Below are 27,399 nucleotides of genomic sequence, written 5' to 3'. Positions count from 1 at the left end.
GGATGGGTTATTAGTGTTTTTGACCTGTGCCGTGTGGTAGAGCCGGCTCTCGCCTCCTGCCTGGCGCCGAGGGCCCCGCCGGGGCCTCTGGGCTGGTGTTTTCGGGTGGTTTTGGTTGCTGTTGATGCTGTTAACACCTCGGGAGCGAGAGTGGCGGGCTGCGCAAAAGCCCCAGCGGCCTTATAGCGCGATAGGCCAAAAAGCGAGAGCGATATCGTGGGCTGGTGAATGGTAATGGAGGCCTCTTGCTGCGCAGGCAGGGCAGAGCGTGCGCACGCCAACACACACACACGAACACGCACACACGAGGCTTGGGAAACTCGCTGGGAAGAGCTGCGGGTGAAAGCGCGTCCTGGGAGCCTGTGCGGCCAGCGGACGGGGAGGAGACGGGGCGCAGACCCGCGGCGAGCTTGGGAGGAGGCGCGGGGGGCGACCGGGGTGGTGGGTGGGGAGAAGCGGTGCAGCTCCGGCCGCGCTGTGGTTCTGGGAAGGGGGCGGCTCGGAGACGGAGCAGGTATCACCGGGCAGGGACAGGCGGTGGGAGCGGTATCCACAGTGACTGACAGCCGCGAGAAGACCTTGGGGAGAAAAGGTCAGCGTTTTAGTTTTGGCGTGTCGGCTTGCAGTTAATAGCTGGATGTCGATGAACTGATGTCAGAAAAATAGGCAAATATTTTAACTTGAAAGGAAGAGGAGACGGAGTCGAAGAGGAGTAAATATATGAGTCACTTGCATGGTTTTGAGTGAGGTCACTCTATATGATATTCTGAGTCAGGACCCTGGAGCTGAAAAACCCCCAACTCTAGGAAAATCAGATGTGAATATTAATCTGAAGCTTGTAACTGGGTTCTGTGTTACGGTCAGCTGAATCAAAATCCCCAAATGTGGCAGAAACACGAGTGTGCACTTTGTGAAAAGTCAAATCAGAATTCAGACGTTGTTGCTCACACTTCTCTCGTTGAAACACATTTAAGAGTTTTTGAGTTTTCTGAAGGAATTGGTCAAAATCGGGGAGATACACAGTTTATTTATACTTAAGGACTGCTTAATCCCCCAAACGGGTTGGGATCCACTCTACAGTAACACAAAAATACCACATAATTCATTTGAACAGTTTACTTTGAGACAAGATAGAAGAGGGAGGTGCAGCAACTAGTAGGGGTTCTACCAGGATTAGGGATGTGGGTGCTGATGGGATCATGAAGTTACATGGCCTAGTGCTTCATCAGATAGAAGTTCTAAATTACCTGAAAGAAAAATAAGAGTTATTCACACACAGCCTAGTCATAAGTGACCAGATAATTTCTCATAAGCAGCACAGCAGAAATGTTTTTTTAAGAAGGGATTTAAAATAGGTTTGGACAAAAGACCAAATGTAGGGAATGTGTCTCCAGAGATCCACAGAGCCTGTGTCAGGTTTTGTTAATGTCAGCAGGAATCTTTGGGGTGACTGCAGCAAGCTTTGAATCAAGCACCAGGCAATTTGAAGACCTATGCTTTTCTGTTTCCCATTAACTACAGGCAAGCTGCATCTCTTTCCATCACTTTCTTATCTACAAAAAAAGAAAGTTTGTAAAAACTAATCTTTATCTGATTTATATGATTTAGTGACATCACCGAGGGCACTATTTAGATGTAACATGACAAAGAAATTCTTAAATAAGCATAACAGCTCTTTTTGCATACAAAAAAAGGTGTGATTGCTATGACTTCAAAGGCGACTGTGTAGACACAGTACCTTCTTGAAATTCTTGCCCAATAGATCTATTCCTCCATCCTTAAGGACATATCTGTTTACTGACAAAACAAGTTTTACCCTGTTAGCATTACAGAGACAAAATCACAATGGTAGAGTCAGCTGAATTCCTTTGTACAACACAAATCCTCAACAAATTCATCAGCTGAGTTCTAACAGCAGAATCTTTATTACTGGTTATAAATGATTAAGCAGCAAAAAGAAAGTCAGAGTCCTGCCCTTAGTTTGCAGGGCTGGTATTCATAAAATTATTGTTCTAACATGATAGCTGGGCAAATTTTATATGGATATCCTAAAGGAAAAATAACACCACCTTGTGTGGTGTTTTTGCTGTTCTACCTATAATAACACATTTTTTATGATAACACCTAGCCCTATCGAAAGCCATCTAAGGAAGAACTATTAGTACTTAGTTCAAATAGGATAGTTTTGAAGTCTCTGACTCTGTGAATTGTCAGATGTTATTCACTATGTTTTGTAAGGCAAAGTCCCAGAGTTCCAGTGTGCTTTGAAAATATTGGTGAATATTCCTGATAGGTTTGTGCGGTATTTAGGTCCCATTGAGCTGGAATTGCCAAAAAAAAAAAAAAAAAGATACTGCAGCTTTAGTCGTGTGAGTCCACGGTTAGATTGTTTGCCTCTGTCTCTTTACTCTCTGAGATGTCATTTAACTCTTTAGGTGTTCACACCTAAATTTTAAAATCCAAATATCTCTTAGATATCTACCAGCAAAATCCTTGAGGGACTCAGGATTGTCTGCATTTTTATCAACATATTTTAAGAAATTGGCAAACTGAGCGTTCATTGGCTTCAGAGCCTTGTGAAAAGTAACAACTCTGATCTCACAGAACGGCCCCAGTAGGAGCATCGAACACTTCTAAGCAAGAGCCAGCAGTAGTCACCAGCTTCAGATAATTTTTTTTCCATGAGAGGCCTGGAAACTGGATGAACAGCTAAAATTGTTGGATTGTACAGAATAAGTTTCTTTTATTACCTCTTTCTTTCTCAGACGTACATAATACAAAGTGGAACAATTTCCACAAAGCAGAAATCTTCATATGTCTGTAATTAGGGTACTTTCATAGATCAAGCCTTCTCAGGAAGAAGAAGAATTCAAATCTGGGTCTTGGACATGCTTTAACTGCTAGCTGTTATGTAAGAAGAGAAAGGAGGGAAACTGCTCATCTGTGCAACTGTTTTGGGAAAGAGGTTCCTATGTTTTTACCGCTCACTGCTGGCTAATCTCATTCTTAGGCTCCTACTCTCCCCGTGTGTTGTATAGAGAGCATAAAAGCATTATTTAGGGGAAGTAGTAGATTCTACTGGTTGATAGGGTGCTTCGAAATTAAGTGTAGCACTTCATGTGGATCCAGTCCATTTCTGTATTGTACATACAGAAAAACCAAGGCATAGAAAAGTTGAGTGAGTTGCCCTCATGAACTCAGTTCTCATGAACTGTCTCTGCCTGGAGACATGATCTGGCTCTGTTCACAAGTGAGAAACAAGTTATGTCAATAGAGTAAGAAGGACAATAAAACAAACAGTCCAAGCAAATGCTTAGTCTTTGAAAGCTGCCACATATAAGCTACGTCATACTGCTAGAGACAAGAGTACATAGCTAATGGCCTTCCCACTGGAGAGTCCAGAGTGCTGCACTAACAGTCGGAATATCACCATCAATCATGGTGGTTGTGATGGAAGTAGAATGAGAGGCAGTTTTTCGGATAATGAGGTCTTGGGACTTTAGAGGTTATAGCTGAAGATCGTCATTCTACTTCCAGAAAAGAATTTACATTTACCTCATTAGCATAACAGGTGCTTTGTTTTTAGATCCATAAAAATGAAGTGGGGAAAGGAATAAGGTTTTTTTTGTTTGTTTCCTTTTCTCACATGCTAGTGCTTAATCTGTCTAAAAGGTTTATTTTTTCTGGATTAAAAATAAAATATCTCCTTTTTCCTGATTATAGATTAATGAAAATAGCCATAGACAAGAAGGAATGTCTATGATTTTGTGTATCTGGAAGATGTAAGAGGAGATAGGTTTTAAAGGAGTCACAAGGTTAAATAACCAGCCACAATCATCATTGTTGATTTTCTGATTCCCATATTATCTTGGTGAAAATACTACAGTTGTGTAAAATCTACAAAAGCAATTCTTAATATTCTTTCATTTCATTCACGATACAGCATCTGCTGCATTGCAACTGGAGGATTTAAATGCAACAAGCTTTTCAAAACCCGTATATTTTCAAACCAAGCCTTGGTAAGAATGACACTACCACATCAATCACAAGCACAGACTGGCTATAAAATTACAAAACCACTCAAGCCGTCTGTATAATTAAACACAAACCAAAGCAATCAAGCAAATGTTAAAGAAAATATCTTCATATTGTAAACTTTATAGGTAAAGGCATGTATCTGCTGTCTCTAATTGAGAAAGTCTGTGTCTTTAATAGATGCACTTTATTATTGCTTTGCACTCTTTTAAATAGCATGCTAGCTGGTAAATGCTGAAATATCAGCTGGTATAGTCTGTGCTGTGTAGAATTCAGGATCTAAAATACAAATGCCAAAGGATTAAGGAAAGGAGGTGCAGAACAGAAGTGAAGTGGCTGACAATAATGCTGGGTGTGCCTGATAATGCCGGCCTTCGTCTGGGTGCCTTTCTTTTACTTGGTTACATAATTCTCCCCAGCTGCTAGCATTGCCGTTGCTAGCTGGGTAGTTTCTTGGAGGCATTTGGAAGACAGAAGTGAAACTCTCAATCTAGGTTAATTGCAATGCTTACGTGATGTTGGTGTGCCAGATTCTGTGCTGCAAACCTCAGGAGGACCCACGCAGTAAGCATAGCTTGGAGAGCAAGGACAAAGTGACCTGAAGTTTCCTGTTGCTTCTTTCTGCATTTAGGCTAAGTGTGGGGCTACGCAGCCCATGGGCATACGTCATAGCACTCCCAAAGGCTGATCTGATTTATGAGATCCTCCCTGTCTTGCTGTCAATAGGCTGCTGATACTGCCCATGATACCTTAGAGAAGAAAAGGATTTCTGCTGCTCACTTTTCTGCTGTGTGCATTCTCCCCAGCGCTTCCTTTGCATGACACATTGTACAGGTTAAAAAATTGGAAGCATGCATAATATAAAGCTGCTAGTCCTTCAGCAGTGCTGGTGGCATCTTCTCAAAGCTGTTTGTGCCACCTTTTAATTCTGACAGGGGAACAAAGAGAATTAGGATTGACTCAGTCCTGTCATCTGCGTGCTAGTAAATATTTCTCTCCTCCACTGAACCCTTACCCATATGAATACAAGCATTTCTGATAGTTTGTTCGGGGTTTAAGATCAAACATGTAAACACCTGCTTTCTGAAATGAAACCCAAAACCCAGAACTGGGTAAACAGGCATGAGGAGAGTCAGAAATTTTAGAAAGACGTGCCAAACTGTATACTGGACAGAACTAATTAACAAGAAATATTCTGGAAATCCTATGTTTTCTTAGATCATATGTACTTCTGAACTGATATATCCATCCTGAACCAATCTGGAATTCTTAGCAGAGTGAGAACCCACATGTAGTCTCTGAAATAATGTTGTCTTGGGCATCCTAGGCCCCTTCTTTTTTCCTTCCTTTGGGTATTCTTGCCGTATCACCTCCAAATAAAGGTCCTAACCACTGTCTTACAGGTTTAGGTGTGTCTTTGTGCCCCTTTAAGGATGCCTTCCTGATGAATCTGAGTCTTCAGGCAGTAAAAATGCATTAATATGAAGGCAGAATAGAGCAAGAAGGAAAGATTTTCTAGTCTCTCAATAAAAGCACTCAGCAGGACAGAGGGAGAGAGGTAAGTTGCAAATTTAGCTACCTCCACAGTTAGATTGCGTGGAGTGTTTTTGGATTGCAATCCTGGATTTCGGTGTAAGACCCATATTAGGCACCTAAATCCTCCTTTTGATCTGGCGGTTAGTCATGAATATGCAGGAACTGGCTTAGAAAGTGACAGTAAAACCCTAGGCACCAAGCACTCCCTGCAATGAGGGTGAAATGCCAGTAGGGCTTGTACAGAGCAGTCTAAATAAAGATGATTATTGCTGTAGTTCTATCTGCACCTCTGAATCCCCACATTATGTTATACAGATATCTCCGTACTAGCACTGTCATTCCTACAAGCAGTCTACTTTTCATCAGGACTTAACTACTGTCAACTGGGGGGAAAATAAGCCAGTCTACCTGATATGGGGCCATAAACAGCTATGGTTGCTGTGCCTATTCTTGGGGAACTTGCAGTGGCTGTAAAATGGGAATAAACATAATCTTGTGTATACCAGTGAAGACATAGCTTTGCAGATAAGATTTTACTCACTTGAAGAAATTACGTCATTTTATATTCAAACAACAGAGGAGTTGAGCAGTAGTGTAAACACTCAGGGTAAACACAGAACAGAGAGGGAGGGAAAGAAATAACCTAGTTTTTTCCCTCTTTGGAAAAAAAAGTCTGATTTTCCTGTTCTCTCCTCATTTTGTTCTACAAGGACAGTCTTGTTTAACAACTTGTCAGGCTTGACTGTCAGACAGTAAATGGGATAACTGTACGATGAGACTAGCATAGAGATGATCTGTTTTGCCCCAATCCAAATGAATACTCATCTAGACTTTGGTGATAGGTGATGACGTTAAAAAAATAAAACACAGTATGGATAAACAGAATTAAGATACAAAAATGAAAATTACCACAGAAGTGATTACAACAGAAGTGGAAGAAAAACCTCGAAGATTTTAATAAATCTGGTGTCAGACAAGCACCAGAATTCTGAAACTACTAAAACTAAATCTTAAATTCAGTAACAAGTGATTTTCAAAGAAATTGCTATTGTCATGGTGATGCCATATGATTGAAAATAGGAAGTACAGAGCTGTCTATTAAAAGGAGACAAATATTACAATTACCAAACTCTTTGAGTGACCTCAGTAGTTTACAGTGTTTGAAAACATATTTCAATGCAAATAACAAAGATATGGAAGCAAACAGGAAATAGATTATATGTACATCATACCAGATTCATCTGAAAGCTTTAAAATAACTAGGCAAAAAAAAAATGTATAGCTGATCTCATTTACCTGGCATTCAGTAAAGAATTTGATATGTTGAGGTCGGAGAAGATGGGAATTAATAAGGGAACAATAAAATGTGAAAGAACTGATTAGAGGCAAGACAAACAATGCCTTATGGGTTGAAACAGAAGGTTACTAGTCGAATTGCTGAAGATCTGGATTGGTAGGAATTGCAAGGACCAGTCTTTGTCAGTCTTGTTTAACATCTCAGAATTAGAACCTTCTTGTTTAACAGCACAAAACCTGGGATTGTGCTGATGATGTTTGCCATTTGCACAAAGGAGACAACATCGGTAGAGCTGAGGTCTGGGATATTGCTCAGAAGAACTGGATGAGCTTAATGACGGGAATGATAGAAATGTGATGAAATTAAATAGTACAGTATATAGTGGGATATGCTTTTGGGGACTAGTAAGAAAATCTGAAATAAGGTGAGAGTTTGTCATTTGGAAACAGCCAAGGTGAATGACCTCAATGTGTTAGCTGATGAAACTGGGAATAAAAAGGGTAAATGGTACTGGAAAATGTAACAAAGATATTCAAGTAAGATAGAGTAAAGGCAAGATCAAGTAAAAGCACTGGTGGGACATGTACAACTCTGTTCATCATATCAAAGGAGATGAACTGAAATTGGGAGCTGGACAGAGATAAGGGAACAAGGGAGCCTGTTTTATATGTGGTGATTTAAATAATTTAATTTGCTTAGTACCACAGAAGGATGGCTGGGAGAGGCTTTGATGCTCTCTGTAGACACACCAAGGAAATAAATACCATGAAAGAAGGAGCTGTTGAAGTTACAGAACAATGGAAGACATATGGATGTAAATTGGACAAGGATAAACTTAGAGTGGAAGTAAGAAGAAAGTTTCTAGCTATTAGAGCAATGAGGTTTTGGTACAGCCTTCTTCAGAGTGAAGGCAGCAAAAAAAGAACTACCATCAGCATGATCAGCACATTTCTGAAAGCAATTACATGATGCAGTGACTACAATAGCAGCAACTGGGCCCAGGAACCATCAAAGTTGCTTTCAGTTCTTTGTTTCTATGGCTGCAGTCATAATAGTTTGTAAAAAGTGTAGCGCAGCCTGGATGAAAGTGAAACCAAGCTATTTTGTGACTAATCAAAGACTTTGCAAAGAGTCCTTTTTTTTGTTCAAAAGCCACCCTGAAAATAATAAAAACTAGCACAGTTTGGATGGAACCAAATTGACTGTTTTTCTTGCCTAAGGAAAATAACCTGGAAACATTTCTTTGCGTAGACCATGAAATGTTCTGTTTGACCCGGTGTAGGGTATTTGCTCTGGATCCTTTGAAAGAGGAGAGGCAGTCCCCCTTCGTCTCCCAGCGCTTGCTTCGGATCTTGAAATCCTACTTATGTGCAAGGGAATTTGAACCTTTCTGCTTCTTAGAAAGCTGCTCCAAACACTAAGCATTAAGGATTCCTGGAGAGGGAGTAAGGGGGAATTCTTCCTCGTGTTGAAGCTATTCCACAAATAGGCCCCAAGTTCGTCGGGGCAGCGAGGAGGAGCATGGGAATGGCTCCGTGAGCTGGGAACCGGCAGCTCTCCTGGGAGGTGTGTCCACAGCCACGTCTGTCCGTACCAAGTCACTGTGCTAAAAGGAAGGATGGAGTGTACCTGCCTCAAAACACCCCACTGGTACGGCTCTGCTGCCTAAGTAAATTCTCCAGTCGTTGAGCTACTGAGTAACAAGGGACTTTCCTCTGCCAGAGTTTACTCTCTCCTTTTTTTCTTTTTTTTCCCCAGCCAAAACTATTCAGCAAATTTGAAGCAAATATTTTAGAGATGACTGAAACCACATTTGCTGGGGAATTAACCATTAAAAATAAATAAATAAGTCACCCAACTCTAACTATTACCATTTCAAAAATCTGTGCTGCTTCTTTTGCACCTAAACTGAAGCACATTTTAATCCTTTTTAAGTATAAGAATTTGACCCATCCACCCAGCCAGGGTAATAAATTAGAGTTCATAAATTGTACTTTTTTATTGTGGCACATAAGGCCTATTACATCACTTACAGCTAATGCTTATTTCTTCAGCTTGACAATTTTTTTCAGCCCCTCTCATCTGGTCATTTCTAACAGCCAGTCCCTGTAGGAGGGGAGACTCTTCAGCATTAGCACTGCATCCTTCTCCAGTCAACTAGTTTTGAGGTAATAGAAAGAAATACATTTGTCACTGAACGTACGGCTAACTTCTTGTTGGTTTAAATAGATTATACCATGGCACATGGTACAAGTAAAACCATAGGAAACGAAGAAGAAAATATTTAGCTGGAGTAGAGAAAACTGTAGGAAACACTTTTTATGTTTTCTGTTACACCAGAATAGAATTGCAGCTCAAAACCAAATGTTGAAAACATGGCATTGCCTGCAGAATGGAAAAACAGAATTTCACTTCAGAGAAGAATGAAGTTCAGGTTTTTGAGAACTTTCCAAGGAGCTGCCCTCGATTCCCACGAGGCAGGTGCCCGGTTCGCCACGCAGCCCCCGCACTGCAGCCGGGAGCCTCGGGGCTGCTGAGCCGTGGCCCTGATTCAGCAGCATCCCGCGGGCGGGCTGCTGGCGGTGGGGAAGCCCTTGAACTTGGGCTGCCAAGGACTTGGGGGTTGTGTGATGTGCTGAAAGAAAAAAAGCAGCCAGGGATGTGTGAGGAAGCTGTTCGCTTTCCGCCAGATTGGAATTTTACAGTGGAAGATTGTTCAACTGGAAAATTTCCGTTCAGCACTCTGAGATATTTGTGGCACCTCAGCCCTGCGTAGCATCTTTTCGGATCCGTAGTTTCCAAACGTTTTCCGTACGCTATGGTAAGTGGCCCTGAAATATATTCTCTACAGCGTTTTCGATTACAGTGTTTGATGGTAAGTGCAGTTTGCAGTTGGCAAGAAATTTCAAAGTGGTGATGTGGTGATCGGAGAAGCTGCAGAAGTACTGCTTTAGATAGCCCTCTAGTGGCCCTCACCGTCCCCTGTGAAATAACAAGCAACGGTTTCTGTTCCCAGTGTATACGTATGCATAGGTATGCATATGCGATGATCTGTTTAATTTGGTCTTTGCATGTTGTATATTTTAGTCAGCATAAGGTTTGGGACATATCTGACATGACTGGCAAATACAGTGATAGCTGCTAATACCTACCTAATGAATAGCAGGTACGTGGTCGAGAAGACTTAGGTTAGATGGTATGTTTTGTAAGGGATGTAAATCCTACCGTGTGAAGAACTCAAGCCAACTGTTGTTGGTGACATAATTTTTAGAAATTATTTTTAAAAAGAGATTTCTGCTGGCAGACAGCTTCCCGTGAGAGTTCTTGTTATTTTCCCATATATATCAGCTACTTCCCACCATCAGAAGTGATGATAAAGTAGCAACTTCCCACCATCAGAAATGAGGATAAAGTAGCAATCTAATCATAAGCAGAATTCCTATGTTTCTAAGCCATAACAGACCCAAATTTACATATACCAGATTCAGAAAAAAATGACAAATAATTTGGACAACATTATATTTTTACATAAAACAATGGCATGACATCACTCAGGGAAGGTGAGATAGAAAATTCCATTTCAAGATATCAAGGAATTACATTTCTGTTTTCCTTTTCACTAAAATTCTCCTCGAACCTCTGCACCAGTTACAGTGTTTATGCCATGTAAGCCACCGTGTCAAAAAGACAAATTCATTTCAGTTCTTGTCTCACCACTGTAAAAAAAATGTATTGGGAGATGAAAAAGAGGAAAGGGCTAAGGATATCTCTAAACTCATTTAAATGTCAGATTATTTTACCTAGAGAGAAAAAAAAATTGTTATTGTTGAAAATGATGCAAGTTATACTGAAAATTAATCACATTAAATAATTTCTTGTCAAGAATGATAGGATACAAGAATGAGAGAATACCAAAAGAAAAAAAAAAGGACCGTATATGCAAAATAAACAAAAGGAGACATTTATTTGGACATACTTTGGAATTCACGGCTGCCTAAAGCTGTCCAACTCTGAAATGCTATTTATGATCATTAGCAATTTCTGCAGATTTTCAGATTATTATGGGCAGCCAGGTCTTAAACTTTAGGATACAAGGCAGCAGATCACTCTTAAAGTCTGAAGATGTTCTTATTTTGCTACAGCAGAAGTAGTAAAGCTTGTAAAAAGAAAAGTAGTAAAAACTTGTATAAGTTCCTGCTTTGTACTTCTTGTTGTTGGGTTTTATTTTTTACCACTTTAGTGGTAAAAGACTCTCATGCTTAAAATCAGCATTTATCCATGAAGCAGATGTTACCTGATCAGCCTAATAATTTTTTTTTTTTTTTTACATTACCCCTACCTTATAACCCCTTTGATATACTACAAAACAATTTGCAAAGGAGATCAGGACAGTCATGCCTGTTTGAAAACTAGGCACAGAACAGAGAAATGATTTGCCCAGAGGCAGGAAGCTGCCTGAAGGCAGAGCGATTTGGTGTTGATACCTTCAGTTGGATACATGGTTTTATGTGTAAGTAGAACTGTCCTTAGAGGACCCAACACTGAGATTCTCTCTATGTGGAAACAGAATACCCAAGTCTGCTTTTTCTGGTAACCACAGCTCTCAAGCTCAGAGATTCCTCTATACTACTAGTATTACCATTGTGAAGCATTTGTAAACTGGGATTTTCCTCTACAAAATATGAAACTCTAACAATTCAGTTCAAAATACATTTTTCACTTTACTAGGCAGCCATTTCAAAGCCCCTGTTTGCTGTCAGTAAAGTGCACTGTTGAATGACCACTTCTGGTTGAAAATCAGAATGTCCTCAAAGTACCTCAATTTTGTTAAACTGATAAGAAAGTATTAATTGAAGAGCCACTAGCCTGACCAATTTTTATGTCAAAGGTGGTAAAAAGTTTTTTGGTTGTTTTGGGGGATTGGAGATTTTTTATACAGCTGTATCATTTTCTCTCCAAAACATGCACGCAGCTTTGCAGACTTCCATCCTTATCCCACAGCAATAGCTCCCACTTGTCACTTTTAAGGACAGTTTGCTAAAAGCTGGTGTAAAGCCAGCAGAGGGAGCATAAATACATGAGAAGTTTTCAGGGAACATCTATATAAACAATTATCATTGTCTTGTTTTCATTTCTAGGCAACAAATTTTCAGAAATATATATACAGCATGCAGACAATATCTGGACAGCCTTCCAACTTCTCCTATCCAGATTGTAACAGATACCGCTGTCTAGTTTCTCTGTGAATAAAGGAACAGTGTTTTACACTTTAGGAATAGAAGATATTTTAATTCGGAAGATATTTTCTTTTAAGACTATATTAAGTGATCATTTTAATGTCACAAAGTTAATCCCTTTTGAAAGAAAGGTGTGATTCCTAAGATTAAATGTGCAGTAAATTTACACTATAGTCTGGAGCCTTTCAAATTGGAGGAAAGAAGTAAGTACACAATAAATATTCAGTAATCCATATTTCCCTTTTGTGCTATTCATCCACCTAGGGCTGTCAGTGCCTTTGACACTTCACAAACAAATCAAAACCACGGATCTGTGCATTGAGAAACTGCCAACCTATGAGCCAGATCTGGCAATTAAAAGACTGATATTTGTATTTATTCTTTTATTTAGTACTCTGAGAAAAAGAATCTGCAATTAAGATTTATGTGACCTCAAAAGAGACATTAAAGGTACAGGGACAGGTTGAAATTATTGTAGAACAGGTGCACTAACGTTTCGGAAGTATTTTTCTTTTACTTTCAGATCACAGGATGTGATCCAGCAGTTCTTGAGACGAATCTCTGCATTTCCCTTGTGAATACTCTCCCAGGGTAGGATCATTTTGTGTCATTTCACAGGTGTTTGTTTTACCTTCAGCTGAATAAGGACGTAAAATCATCAGCTCTGATAGCTTCTTGACATTTTGTGTGTCTTGCACACATTACTGTACAGTTAGGGTTGATTCTTTCTATAACACCATAGGGATTTTTGCCCCCAATGATTTGTTTCTTGGGTAAAACAAAACAAATTATCACCACCATTGGTTGAAATGAATATTGCTTGGTATAAAGGTTCTTTGCTGATTTGTGGAGTTGCATTACAAGGTAAATCACACTGCTCTGCACAAATTCTGTGGAACCTCCTTTATTTTAAAGGATAAAGACAGCACATGAGTGTTGTCTCCTTTTTTCTTTGGGGAAATGCATTAGGATTGATGAAGAGGAATTTCTGCTATCACAAGTAACTACTTTCATCCTTGAGTGCCCAGGTAATAGTACAGTGTCTGCTGTTAGTCAGAGGAGCTGCTTTCACAGCTTCTATAAGGCCAGAAAAAAAATGGTCTGAATGTTCATGGTTCTCAGCAGGGGAAGACTGGAATACTTTCGTTCATTCATTCATTCTAGATAAAATTTATTTTCTGGACACTGCTGATCAAGAAGAAAGCCAGAACACAACCTAGCGTATCAGAATTTCAGAAAGCAGCTTCATCACAGTTTGTGAAAAGATCGATCAGATCAGTTAACGGCATTGGTGACATTTACTGTGTGTCCTCCTTTCCAAAGTCACATTAATACCTTTCTTGGTTCCAGATGCCACATTAAAACTTTATCACTTTTCTTCTGTTTATCAGCACTATTGAGTAGGATATATGTCATAAAGGTACCCTTGTTCAAGAACTCCTCTTTGTGTGCTTGTAAAGACAAAAAACAAGCAGTTAACTGCCTACAAAGAGTTACTGCTGCAAATAATAAAGGGGAAATCTGCTTTTGCTGAGGTTGCCAGATCTGGAATTCTTCTGTTCAAATCCCAGCTGTCTCACAATTATTCTGGTTATGCTAACTCAGAAATCTTGATCTTTAGAGAAGTCTGAATCTAGATTCAACCTTTACTGTTAATGAGCTGGGTAATAAACACAGGGCCTATTGACCTTGTCTTACTCCTTGAGTTTGCAGATACTTGGATCTTAACTTGTGCTTAAAGGTTTGAGCCCATCTCTTGATTTATAATCCCCTTTAAATTTTTATTATCTCCAAAAACTCTGAAATGCTTATACTGGACTTTGAACTTTTATTTTGACAGATAACTTTTTCACATTTAGAAATGAACTCTTCTAAGGCCACTGTTTGTGCATACAATTTTAATCCTAGCTTTAGGAGTCAACAAACCTCTTCAGAATTTGCGTGCCCTGTAATTACATATATATATTAAAAAAAAAAGTTCCCTTTCCCAACTTGCTGAAATTTTATAGCTGACACACTTTCTAGTTCACAAGAAAAACTTTTTTTTTTTTTAAATTGTTCATGACATTCACTTTGGTTGCATGTGAGAGAAGCAACAACAACTACTCTAACCTGCTTGTGACATTTTCATAGCTATAGATGAAAAAAGAATTTCTTAGAAAATGACAGCCATGCCACCAAAATTGCTTGTCTGTCTCCAAAAGAATATTGCATTATCTAAAATGTTCTGTACAGGATCTGCATTAGACTCTATAAAGAAAGCAAAATTATTCCAGGAATTTGTATAGCTTCTTGCAGAGATTTTTAGATTCCTGAAGCTTTCATTTCAAGTGCTAATGCTAAGATTTCCTTTTTAAGAAGGATGCTATGAAATATTAGAGGCCTAAGAAGAGCCAGTAAATGATGTTTTCAGTGCTTATCTTTTGGGTTTGCTCCTACAACTTTTAGGATTTAATAATTATTTGTCTCCTATAGCCTTGTCCCTTAATCCAGGGATGATTACAAACACTGTCTGATTCATGGATCATAGTGTGAGAAGCTACTGTACACCCACATGTACATGTGGGATATTTCGATAACATAGTCACAGGCCCTTAGATAGGGCCCATTATCAGACTTCAGGAGGATGAAAGGAAGGAAAGGGATCATGTATGACAGCAGCAGGTACATGAAGAGAATAAGACTTCTTTATCTCTAATCATCAAGTTTTCCTTCCAAACATATACCATAGTCTTTTAGAAATGAGAATCACATCCATCAGTAAATCTGTATGTGAGAATGCTCGTGTAGATTTATACAAATAATACACAACTAAGTATAACATATCATTTTAGTCTCAACATACTTTACACAAATTACTATTAGCACCTCAGAAGTCAAGCCAAAAAGAGCAGATTTTCTGCTCTGGAAAACACTACAGCAGCTAATAAACTTCCAGCACTGTGCCAGAGCAAGCCTATATACCAAAATTACAGAAGACAAGATTGTTTAGAGCTTGCAGTAAACTCCGTCTACTCAGGATTAACCAGTTGCCTGGCAAGCACACTAGCTTCAGCACTGAAAATTACAAGAGCTAGAGTGACTCTTGAAATCAGCGTAACTGAATCAGACCTGTAAATGAGACCTCACACACAACAAAAGGTATGTGTGAATGAAAATAAAGGAATTTATTTTAAATATTTTATAGAAAATAATTTTAAGCAATCCTCTCTCTTCTTTACAAATTGCATTATTTAAAGACCTTTATTCACATTTAAAAATGCTGATGAGTAACCTCCCATACCAAATTAGGTCTGAACTGCTGTTCAGACACACTGCAAATTGTGGAGTTTGCTCCAAGTACAGAGTCAGCAAAAACAGGGTATTTTATAATTACAGATCCTGGCTGGTGTTACCACCAATTAATGCAAAATTAGAGGCTCAGCCATTCTTATCAAAGAAAAGACAAAAAAGAGATTAGAGCTTTTTAATTTATTACAGGCAGAGTCCTGAGGGAAGTGCTTACACATACAAATATGCTGAAATGGACATGTATGAGCTCAACAAAAATAGCTTAACTCAAGAACCTTTCAAAAAAAAAAATCAAGAATTATTATACAAATTCATAGAGTAAGGTCTTATCACATCTACTTTTTAAGTGAGCTTGTAACTTGTATTTAAGCTCAGCATCACTCAAGAACTCTTCTGACAATCCAAGTCTAATCTTTTCAGCAAGTTAGCTGGCTTCTGGAGCCTATGCAATACTTTAAGGTTTTCCAGTATCACAGGTGAATAATACTACAAATATTCAAGTAACCGTAATAACAAGCAAGTGATTTAAATCTTCACAAGTCCATTGGTTCTACTGAAGGTGCACTATTAAAACAATTTAAGATATTTAAAAAAATTGCTTAAATATAACTGCCATATTACAGCTTCTCCCATTTCACTGTGACAATTGTGTAGCTTGAAGCTAAAAAATAATTTTTTTTCTACAGCTAGAAAACCTGCACAAAAGAGGGAGGAAGGAAAAAAATCACTAGGGATTTAAAATGAACAATTCTTAATGCTCCAATTAAATAATTTAAATTATGTTCTGCTTTTAGAAACAGTCTTCCTTAATATTTATAAAGACAGTCATCCTGTAGAAGTACACTTACTCCCCAGGTCAAAATGCTGAACTGTCACATAACAAAATCTCACCCCAAAAGATAACATTTAGGATTCCTTATTTTGTTCTGGCAATTGTTCTACACATTTTACAGCAAACAAGCTGTTGAACCAATCTAGAGGACTCAATTCTTTTCTCACACACAACCCTCTTTCCCCCTCCGCCGCCCCCCCCCCCATTCAAAACACCAATGCAAAAATTAAACTGCACGTCTGCCACCAGGAGAGAAAGCAGCCTTTGAAGGAAAAAGACAATCCTTACATACAAAACCTTGATTTCCTAATTTTACACCCATCTCTCCAGCTTTATTGGTGGACCATCTTCCCCCTTTTTACTGTGCTCGATATACGAGACGTGCTTTCAGTTTGCTTTATTATTGCAGTAGCTTAGCCTGTAGTTTGTATTTTATAGAGATGCACAAGGATAGTATCCAACACTGAAGTCCTATCATCTGGAGCTGGAAGTTGTTAAATCATAAAGTCAAGATTACTTTATGACACAAGTTTTAGTCTGGTGTATTTCCCATAACACTTAACAGAACTAACAAACTTATCAGATAAAGGGATTAACTCTAAATTTTTATTAGCATATATTTAAGTTCTTTGGTGTCAACTGTCCCGCTTTATTTATTAGTGGAATATAAAACACCTGATTTCACAGTGTCTGCCTAAAATAGCTGTACAGATGCTGGTTAAATTTGGGGGAGGGAGGGGTTATTAGCTTTAATGTGATCATCTGAGTATATCTAAATAGCTAGAAAAAGATAAGTAGGTGTTGATACTGTACGATCTGGAAAACCAAGAGCTGGTGTTCTGAGGGTTTTCTTTTCCTCCTCTCCCCCTTTTTAATCACACACAGGAAAATATGAAGAAATACTTTCTAATGCTAGACATGAAGTTAAGTATGCCAATTGTAGAGTAACAGTTAATTCACTAAGAACATCCAGTCTCAAAATTCTAAAGCTTCATTTTACAGATACTGAAGATAGATGAACACAGAAGTTCAACATAAAGTATTTGGCATTTTTGCAAGGTGAAGCCATAAAGAGAGTATGGTACCAATTTCAGGCTATGCTATATGTAAATTCTAGACAATGGAGTGACTAATTTAAGTATTTACTGATAATCAAGCTTTTTCTGACAATTGCTACAGTATTGTGGCATCACAAGAATCAGATCTAGAAGCTAGCTGCCAGCACCATGTTTATCAGATTTACAAATTTTCTTAATAGTTTTACTGTTTGTAGTTATCCAGTGAATTGCAACAATTTAAAGACAAACCCCAACATAAGTTTAAGTACTGTTAGACTGACCATTTTTATAAGCTTATTTTATTTCTTTGCTGTACAAAGGCAGAAATGCAAATCATCTCCATAAATCTACATCAACAACTACCTAGACTTGATACAGATATATACAAAAAAGCCCACTTATTTAACTTCAGTGTTGATACCGTAGTTCATGCAGAGCTGGATGCAAACAATGCAAACAGCATCTACACAGTGTAAGGCAAAACTTTCATGATATTTACATCTTGTTCCTTACAATAAAGACTTCTGATATACCAGTTCCTTGTTACAGTTGTATTTGACAATTCTGTTTAACAGCAGTGCAGCTTCAGAACTGAAAAGTGCATTTCTTTATTATATACATTCTTATAAGGACTGTGGATTGTTCAGAAATAGTTTTAGGATCTTCATTTTTAGAAGTTATTCCTTGCCTGTTTTCCATCAATTCAAAGTTATTTCATAAGCTAAAAGGGCCATTTTCCCAAAGCACTGTAGATCACATGCAAGTATGAAAACAAAACTCCTAAAAGCAACTCTAGGAACTGTCTTCTTTTAACCTGGGAAGATAAGCAGTCCTGTGAAAGCACTCAACCAACCCACTGCTGTTTTAAATTTAAAACATTTTGCAGCATTTCAAGTTGGTAAGTTTGCAGTTCCAAGCAGTTTTGAAAAAGCTCTATAACACAGATATTTACATTCTGTATTAGATTTTCAGTTGTAATTCATCTCTCACATCTCAGCTTGCTTTTGCAGATCTCACTCTGAAAGAGAAGTGAAAAAGGAAAAAAATTGCTGCCTTTCAGGAAATATTTTTCTGAGTAAGCACTGCACTGACGCATGCACTGTTCCTGCTTCTAATACAAAACATGTAGAACCATTTCGTAAAGCATATTCCCTGCTATGACTTAAATACTTAAAAAAAACACACAGTGAAAGTCTGAATACGTTACTCATTCTGTTAATATACTGTTAAATATATCATTCAAAGAGTGCAGTTTTGCACATCAGTATACTGCTTATCACCCATCATATACTTATCTTCTAAGATGAATAAACTTTGAGATTCAGTAAGAGTATAAGCGATAGTTAAAAAGCAGAGTTCCGCAGAAGCTGGGGCAAAGTTAAACTCAAGAGGCTATTTTCAATTGCTTTGCTGTAGCTATGCAAGAATGCTGAAGCAAATCCAGTTATTCCAAATTACATTATTAATATTTTCCATTCCCCAAAACCATCCTTAAAGAAAAAAAATACTTGTTATTCTTATATAGTACATTTAAGAATCTGTCAAGCTAACAAAACATAGGTAATCTACATTTCCAAGACAGTTGTAGCAAATCTTGAATTCTGTGATGGTCACATTTTCTCATTCTGAATTATGTTCCATAAATGTTTTCCAAAGAGTCACCCTAAGAATGTTAAAAGTCATTCCTGTTATGATTTATTTTGGTTAGAAGAGGAAAAAAAATAATTTATGAAATTTATGAAGCAAATGAATCAAAACAACAGCAAGCAATGTAGGAGCTACAAAAAGTTTTTTTTAAAAAAAAAGCAAAAAAAAGAGCCCAAGATTAAAAAACCAACTCCTCCCTTCAACGATAAAGTTGCATTACTAAAAATAAATCATCTCTTGTGTTCTGAGCTACTGTAATTCCTGCCATGTTTATTTTTGAAACACAATATCCTGCAACACTGGGACTCTGACAGAAAATATTCCAGCCAATCGTGTTTCAGGAGCTTAAAACACCGTCTCCCTTTCTGCCTGCCCTCTTTTAGGCAGGACAATTAATGAGTGAAAGCAGCACACCCTCTTATATGAAACAGAATCTTAGCTCTTGTGACAACTAGTATTTAGCTGAGCTGCTGGACTCTGCATAGAAACAGCTGAGAACTCACACACTCGGTTCCATTAGCAGAGTGCAACAGAACAGTCAGCTCTGACAGGAAACCAGTAACCAGCAGGGGAAGGAAAGGGGTCAGGGAACAAGAGGGGCTTGCTATGGATACACACGCCTAATCTCTTGGCCTGCTGTTCTTATGAGATAACACCACACCATAAAGTTCCATTTCAGGCATTTCCTATACTCCCACACAGCTTAAGCCACTTAAACCATGCCCAGAAAATTATACTTGTACAGTTTTCAACTTAATCAGAATAGTATCATATGTACTTTTAAATATCACAGGCATTTAAAAAAATTACACAGGGATAAATATGTAAATAGAAGATGCTACCTTCATCAGGAGGTACTGATGGCTTAGTTTCAGAAGTCACAGTATCCATATCTTCAAAAGTTTTGGCACCTGGCTTATCTTGTTCCACCTCACATAAATACACATCAATAGGTCCTTTTGTGCTCTTTATATGTACTTCTATGCTATCCTATAAAACAAGGACTTGCATATAAACAAAAGAATAAATCTTACAAATTAGTTACCTATTTTTGCTACAGTCCACACCTCCATGGAAAATCTACCTTGACATAATCTACTAAAGTGCCAAAACTTTTTGATTTTGGCTACAGTATTGTGTGTGTTCTACTTCAGTATTATAGTGACAATAACTGTCCATTCTATAAGCAATAAGAAAGTACTTATTTGCTGTTAGATCATCATCAAATTATGCTTATTTTATTATCTTGTTTGGTTAGATTTACAATTGTATATATATTTTAGTAGACAAATGTTAACAGCACTTTGGAAGTTTCATTATCCACATAATTACCAAACATATTCTGACCCTGGAAATAAGTAACACTTGTTACGGATGCTCCATTATCTCTAGCAAAACCAAATATCTAAAGCTCAGACATGCTTACTGTTTAATAATGTAGGTAAACAAAAAATCCCGATAGTCTAAAAATAAGCTTAGACTATTATACCTATTGCATTCTTTAGTGGAACACAAGAAAAATGGAAGCACTAATATTTGCTATACATGACAAAGAAACTGGAAGTCAATTCCTGATTGCTGTTGCAAGGTCAGATTCCAGTGCTTTTGTTCCTTTAGGAGAGAAATGTATAAAACTTACTTCTTTAGGAGCTGGTACTTCCAATTTTGTTTCTTCTGGGGCTTTGATTGCAATAACAATCTGTTCTTGAAATGCCTGAATGCTATGGATATCTTGATATGTCACATAAGCTAGTGTATACATTGGTCAAGGATTCTGTAAATTGATTTGCTAATGGGCAGAAGCAAAGAGTATGATGTTAACTTACATTGAAGCAGAAGACCTACTTAAGAAAAGCAGTAAATAGTTCAGTTCAGGTTGCTTTAATATTAGGCTTTGTAATATTAGGTAGTAGCTGACAGGAGAATAGCCCTTCTCTCTATTTAAGAAGGGAAAAAAAAAAAACTTAGAAGATTGAGACATTCAGTATTGAAAAAGAAAACCACTTGACAATGTTTGTATCACATTCAAATTAATAAAAGTAAATCCCCTTTCTATTATCAAGACCCACCTGTAAGATAAGACTACATTGGAATTTTCCCAACAGACAGAAAAGTAACCACCATATCATTCAATGTTCTTGGGACTCTGTTTTGGGTCCTCTTTCTCATCTAATCAACTCAATCTGACCGCTAGGTCAAGATCTGTCCCTGAGACATTATTCTATCATGGAGAGCACAAGGTTATGGTCAGGGTACTGAGACTATTGCTTCACCTCCATTTTAATTATTTCCTCTTCATTACTGTTCAAAATGACTCCTTATCTCAATGTAGTCCTCTTCCTTACCCTCTCTGCAACTGAGATCTCTGCTTTCCTTTCCACAGCAAAGTGCCAAAGGAAAAGAAGTAGGAAAATAGTCCAACTCCACCTCCTCTCAAACTTCTGCAGTGGAAAGGTCATTCAAGTAGCACTCCCCTGGAAATGGGCTAGACTGCACATGATTCTGCAAAGGATGGCACACGACTAATACATACTAATAAAAAAGGAACCCAGCAAGTTCCCTATACACATAATCAAGTATTATTGCATAACTGTGGAATCTGCCTAAAGCTATTACGAGATACCTGAGTACTAGTAACCAAAATCATGTGTTAGATAAAGTGATGCAAGAGTCGAAAGGATATTTTGCATTTTCTTTGTCATCTGTTAGTTCAAATAACTGATGAGCACAATCTTTGATTAATTCATCCAGAGCTTCTTCCATGGCTGACAAGTCAGAAAGTTCATCTCTAAGTTTTTGCTGCTCTGGTGCCTTTCCAACAACTTGATCAAGATCAGAACCTCTAAAAGAATATGAAAGTTGTCTAGTATGTTTATATAAGTAAGAGCCTGTTTATTGAATACAGAAAGTGTACTAACAGGAACCAACAAGGAATTCTGGCATGTTTTACTCAGCTGAAATACATTCCATTGTTGCTTCCCCCACACACACTTGATAATCATTAATTACTTTTGATAAATGAAACTATCTTAAATTCTATTGTGTCCTTAAACTGTCTGAATTACATACTATATTAAATACGCTCAAAAATACTCTGAGTTCCAAACTATAAACATTACTTAGCACTGCTGGGTTTTATTGTTTCAGAAACTAGAAGTTTCAAAGCCAACTCACACCCACTGGATAAGGTTCTTAGATCTTTTCTGAATTAAATGGATTCCATCCAACACATTGGTGATGTCATATACTCTTCGTTTTCTTACTCCAAGAGTTGTTGCTACCTCGTTTAAATCAAGGACACCATCTGGAGCTGTTTTGACAAGATCCATGAATTTTCGGGTCAAATAAACCAAGGACGCATCAAATCGAGGCTTTGTGACTTTCAGAGTCCCTGTAAAGGTTTGATACAATATTTGGTGTAAACTACTAACAACATTAAGGGGTTCTTAAGAAAACAACGCCAGTGAAGATAACAGTCTTGAAACACTACAACTATTTACAACAGTGACATTGAGACAGCATCATATAAAGTCTGTTAACCAGACACAATTACTGCAAACCAATAAAGATGTACCTAAAAAGCAATCATGCATCTTCATGTTTTCAAATTTCATGCTAACATGGATATAAACAGTTATGTAACCATATGTTCACTAGGCTATGTAGACTCAAACTACTAAGTGAATACTAGTAAAAACTTAGGTTCCCTGTAAGTTAGTATATTAGATAGTGCCAGGGCCCTGCCTGAGAACTGGAACTCTAACATTTGCTCTGTTAGACTCAAAATGGCTCTTCATATCCTTTTGTCCCAGGTCAAGCTGCAGTCTCCCAAATAATTTCACAGTTCAAGAGTTAACCTGGTTTTAGGGACTATTTCTGTCTGGATGTGACCAATCTGTTCTGGAATATAAGCACTTAATATATAGACAAACACAGGTTGTACTATTTGGCCTCAAAGAGCTGGTGATGTCATTATTTAGTTTACTAATACAGATGAAGATCAACAGATACCATGACATCACATGTTTGAAAGAGACCCCTGTGTTATATGCTCCCAGTATCAGGATATTCTCAGAAACAGCAGAAGAGTTACTGATGAACAGCTTGGTTAGTTACGGATTGTTATGTACACATACCAGCGCACTCCCTTGTTTTAAAGCACCAAAAAGACTTGATGCCTATGCACTAGTCAAGGAGGTCTGATGCTAGAGTCAATGAAAGACTGTCAAACCATGCTGTTACTTGAAACTTCTCCTGCAAAGCTAATCAGGTATTTTTTAGCCAATCAAAATGTGTCACTGAGCGTTACAGCCTAATGCTTCAAGGGAGCGTATGTGTGCGCACACATGCGTGTAAGGAAATTACCCTGGGAAGCACATTCTACTTCATAATCTTCAACATTTTTCCCAGGATGAATGAGATGTGCGCTTTTACTCATGGTATACCATACCCGTTCCACTGCTGCAAGCTTGTGGACAGTTTAATATGAATTGACAGATTTGACAAGTCACTAACCGGTTTTGGACTCTCTTACTGTAAGAAAATGTACAGCTAGTGAGAAAAAAGACAGACATAAAAATTCACTTAAGCTTATATTTACATTTGTTAATACCAGCTGAAACACAGATTTTTCCAGCAGGATGTTCCAGTTTTCTCTAACTCATTTTTTCCTTAAGCTCACTTTCATTATAGGAGGGGGAAGTATAATTACAGCAGATGGAATGAAAAGAGGAAAATGAAGAATGTGTTGCATTATCTTTGCTATTTCATCGAGTGTGCAGCATTCCTTCTATTCTGTCTTTATTAGATACACAACACTTCGGTTTACAACACATACTTGACATTGTAAAAAAGGATGAAATACTTCAAGGATAATCTTTGCATATGGAATGCAGAAACTTACTTCTTACAAACTGTACCTCATCTTCCACATTCAGGTTGATCACTGGTGGCTGCAGAATTAAAAGGATAACTGATGTTATGAGATTTCATCTACATAGGAAGCCTCTCCAGATGACCTCCCACCTCAGCTGTAGTTGCTACAGGGATCACAGCATCAACAACTCAGCAGGTGCTACTGTGAAGGAATCTCACTGGATAGAAGAGAGACTTGCTTATTAATTCCTGTCAAGATTTTCAAGCTTTAATCTCAACACATCTTCTTCTGTCTTAGAAAGCAGGAAATGCCACCAAAAACTCCCTAACACTTAGGCAATGATCCCAACACAAAACAGTATCTGTGTAAGTTCTATAAACACCAGTTTCATACATTCCCTGTAACAGCTCACATACAAAAGATACCCACCCAGCTATTATACAGCATCACGGTTATTTTGTACTAGACTTCCAGACTAGCAGAGTTTGCTCTGGTCTTGAAACTGACACAGTGATCCCAACTACTTTCTTTATTCCTTTCCCCCTTCCCAATTCAAACAAATCCTCCCATCATGTACTGCTAAGTGCCTGGCTTCATCTTCTCAACAACCTCCTAGTAAGTACTGGAACACTGCTATGGCTTAACAAGCCCAGCTCCCTCAGCTTCCCTCATAGCTCATGTGCTCTAATCCCCAGACCGCTTTTGGTGGATCTCTACTGGTAGCACTCAAGTTTCTCAACATCCTTTCTGTACTGAGTTCCTAAAACTGGACAGAGTAATCCAGGAGTGGTTTAACAAGTGCCAAGTAAAGAAGAATAATCACTTCCTTTGATTTGTTAGCTATGCTCCTGCTGATACAATCCCATAGCGCTTCATCACTGCAAGGGGCACACTGCTGGCTCACATTTAGCCCACTGTCCACCAGGACCCCCAGCTCATTTCAGGAGAGCTGTTCCCCAGCCACTCAGTCCCCAGCACGTACCACTGCAGGGTACGGGCTCAGGAGGCAGGATTTCCAGTCTGAATTGAATTTTCAGCTTATTAAATTTCATGGAGGTCCTGCTGAAACATTTCTCCAGCCTGTGCCTAGGGGTGTATCACACTTTCCCCTCCCCATTTGGTGTCATCCATAAACTTGGTAAGAGTGCATTCCATGTCCTCCTCCAGATCACCAATAAAGATATTAAACAGGACAGATGCCAGCATAGATCCCTGAGAAACTCCACTTGTAACTTGCTCCTAGGTGAAATACAAACCATTAACCACTACCTTTTGAGCCTGATGATCCAGCCAGTTTTTCACGCAGCTAGTGGCTGACTATCAGTAACATCCCAACTCGAAGACAAGGACGCTGTGGGACACTGTTTCAAAAGTCCTGCTAAAGTACATGATATTCAATATTTTGTGTCTACAGGTCTAGTCATTTCATCAAAGAAAAAGAAAAAGAACAGTCATGCTGGCTATTCCCAGTCACCTTCTCCTTCATGTTTCCAGAAATGCCTTCCAAGAGAACTTGCTCCATGGTTTTTGAGAGACTGAAGTGTGGCTGACCAACCTGCACCTGATCTCCACGACCTCTTGAAAATGTCAGAAAGAAACCTCACAGTGATATCAGCCAGCTCTCTCAGATCCCTCTAGAAGCACCTGGTTGGGTCCCATTAGACTTGTATGGATTGAGATTTCTCAAGAAATCCCTGACTTGATACTTCGCCACTACTGGTAGCTCCTCTCCTCCTTGAGCCCTGTCCTTAGACACAAGAGCCTAGAGGCCCTTGCTTCTGAAGACCCAGACAAAAAGGCTGAGTACTTCAACCTCATCTGTGTCTGCTGTCCTTAAATCACTTGCCCCATTCAACAGCAGATCCACATTTTCCTGTTTATCCTTTACCACTAAGGTAGCGGTAAAAGTTCTTTTTTGTCACCCTTGACATCCCTTGCCAGTTTCAACACTAAATGAGCTGTGGCTTTCCTAGCATCATACCCAAATGTCCAGACAATGTTTTTATTTCTCCTTTGTAGCTTGCCTTTGCTCCGACTTCCTGCAGACCTTCCCCCCGCCTCCCCAGCTTAAGCATAGCCATGCCTCTACACTTCTGCTTGTTTTGCTGTGTATCCTGATGGAACATTCCTGGGCAGAATATTCCCGTGCTTGACTGAAGTTGTCCTTACCAGACCTCCCAGCTCTTGGGCTCCTCTGCCCTACAAAGTTCCAAAAAAAGCCTTCCAAAAAAATATCAGCTACCAGTTCCCTGAGTAAGATGGAGTCTGTTTTCCTGAAGTCCAGCATCTGTACTCGGCTACTTGTCTTCCTCACTACACTCAGTATCTTGAACACCACTATTTGATGGCCCCCATGGCCAAGGCTGCTACTGATTACCACATTCCCGACTTCCTCGTTCATGAGAAACAGATTCAGGACAGCACCACATCTGGCTGACTGACCCATCACCTGGCACTATATCGTGCCCTAGGCCCTTTGTCTCTAAAAATCATCACCTCTTGCAGTGAGAAATTTTCAACTACTGATGGAAAAATTCATAGAAACGTTTTCATGGCATGAAGATGATGCTACCAATTACATTCAGCCCAAATGCTGAAGTTAATAAAACCAAGCGTTTTTTAAATAAAGTGCCATAAAATTAAAAGTAAACCTGTTTTTAATTAGCTAGCTCATAACATTACTAAAAGTAATGCCAGACACTGCATAGTAGTAATTACTTGAACTTCGTAGATGTTCAGAGAAAAGCAAAATAAAGCCCCAGAATGCAACTGATTTTTCAAACTCATCTACAACGTAGTTAACCTGACTGACTGCTTAGAGTTAGCGCAGCTAAGAAAAGCATCGCTTTGCACTATCACTAAATTATAACAGCTTCCTTTCCCGGGCAGCCTCCTAAAACGCGACGCGGGAGGGACGCACCACTAGGCTTTTATGTGCTCCTCGGGCCAGGCACACCACATCTTCCCCGCTCAGGGATATCTTGAAGATAGGTGAGAGCAAGGGCTCTCCGGGATCGCCGTAAAACGCTCAGCGGCGGGAGCACGGCGTTGCAGGGCCGTCCCGCCCTACCCCATCGCAGGCAGCACCTCCCTTCCCCGCCCGCCGTGTCCCTCACTCACACGCAGCGTGTCCGGCTGCAGGGGCCGCAGACGCTCCCACTTGGCGGGGGTGGCCATGTTTGCCCGGCCCCTCCTCCTTCCTCAGGCCGGCCGCGGCCTAGCGCCGAGGGAGGCCTCTCCCGCCCGGCGGGCAGGCGCTGGGAGGGCGCTTAGCGGCCTCGGCGGCGCGGCTGCGAGTCCATGACGGAAGAAGGCGCCGCCATCCCCACCCAGCCTCGGGGAGGAGGGCGGAGGGGGGCGGCAGGGGGCCTCCGGCCTCCCCTCCCCCTCCCCCGCGGGGAGCCGACGGTTGGGCGGCAGAGAGGCCCCGGCGGCCGCGCGCGCTCGGCTGCCCCTTGCCCCCCTTCCCGACCCCCCGCGCGCCGCCTCAGCCCGCTCCGCGGAGAGGGGGCGCGAGCGCGGCGCGCGAAGGGCGGCAACGGCGACGAACCTTCCCCCCCCCCCGCAAAAGGGCGGCGAGCGGCGACTTC

General features: G+C 39.6%; 1 protein-coding gene and 1 long non-coding RNA gene across 5 annotated transcripts in view; one reads left to right on the top strand and one right to left on the bottom strand.

The window, feature by feature from the left end:
• The window catches only part of LOC135327806 (uncharacterized), a 23,208-nt gene extending 1,591 nt beyond the window's left edge, over window positions 1-21,617 (top strand). Inside the window, exons 1-3 of one of the 2 annotated variants that reach the window (XR_010388184.1) lie at window positions 447-9,689; window positions 12,629-12,696; window positions 21,317-21,617. This is a non-coding gene — a long non-coding RNA (uncharacterized LOC135327806). Of the gene's footprint in view, window positions 1-446; window positions 9,690-12,628; window positions 12,697-21,316 lie in introns of those variants that run through there. The other variant, XR_010388185.1, reaches the window with a different exon arrangement.
• E2F6 (E2F transcription factor 6) lies at window positions 15,562-27,399 on the bottom strand. 3 transcript variants are annotated; one of them, XM_026097166.2, is made up of 7 exons: window positions 26,930-27,399; window positions 23,837-23,885; window positions 22,108-22,324; window positions 21,617-21,775; window positions 20,573-20,687; window positions 19,776-19,923; window positions 15,562-18,304 (listed from the first exon to the last, which is right to left on the bottom strand). In XM_026097166.2, exons 1-7 carry the CDS (start codon window positions 26,984-26,986, stop codon window positions 18,300-18,302), a joined length of 750 nt encoding a protein of 249 aa, XP_025952951.1. In that variant the 5' UTR covers window positions 26,987-27,399; the 3' UTR covers window positions 15,562-18,299. The 3 variants fall into 3 exon arrangements, with proteins under 3 accessions (XP_025952951.1, XP_025952952.1, XP_064364530.1); XM_026097167.2 differs by having other exon boundaries at window positions 22,114-22,324; XM_064508460.1 differs by lacking the exon at window positions 15,562-18,304 and having other exon boundaries at window positions 19,776-19,937.

Source organism: Dromaius novaehollandiae, chromosome 3 (genome assembly GCF_036370855.1).
Source record: "Dromaius novaehollandiae isolate bDroNov1 chromosome 3, bDroNov1.hap1, whole genome shotgun sequence".
NCBI lineage: Eukaryota > Metazoa > Chordata > Aves > Casuariiformes > Dromaiidae > Dromaius > Dromaius novaehollandiae.
Note: the sequence above shows the minus strand (reverse complement) of the source record. Positions and strands in the feature narration are given on the sequence as shown.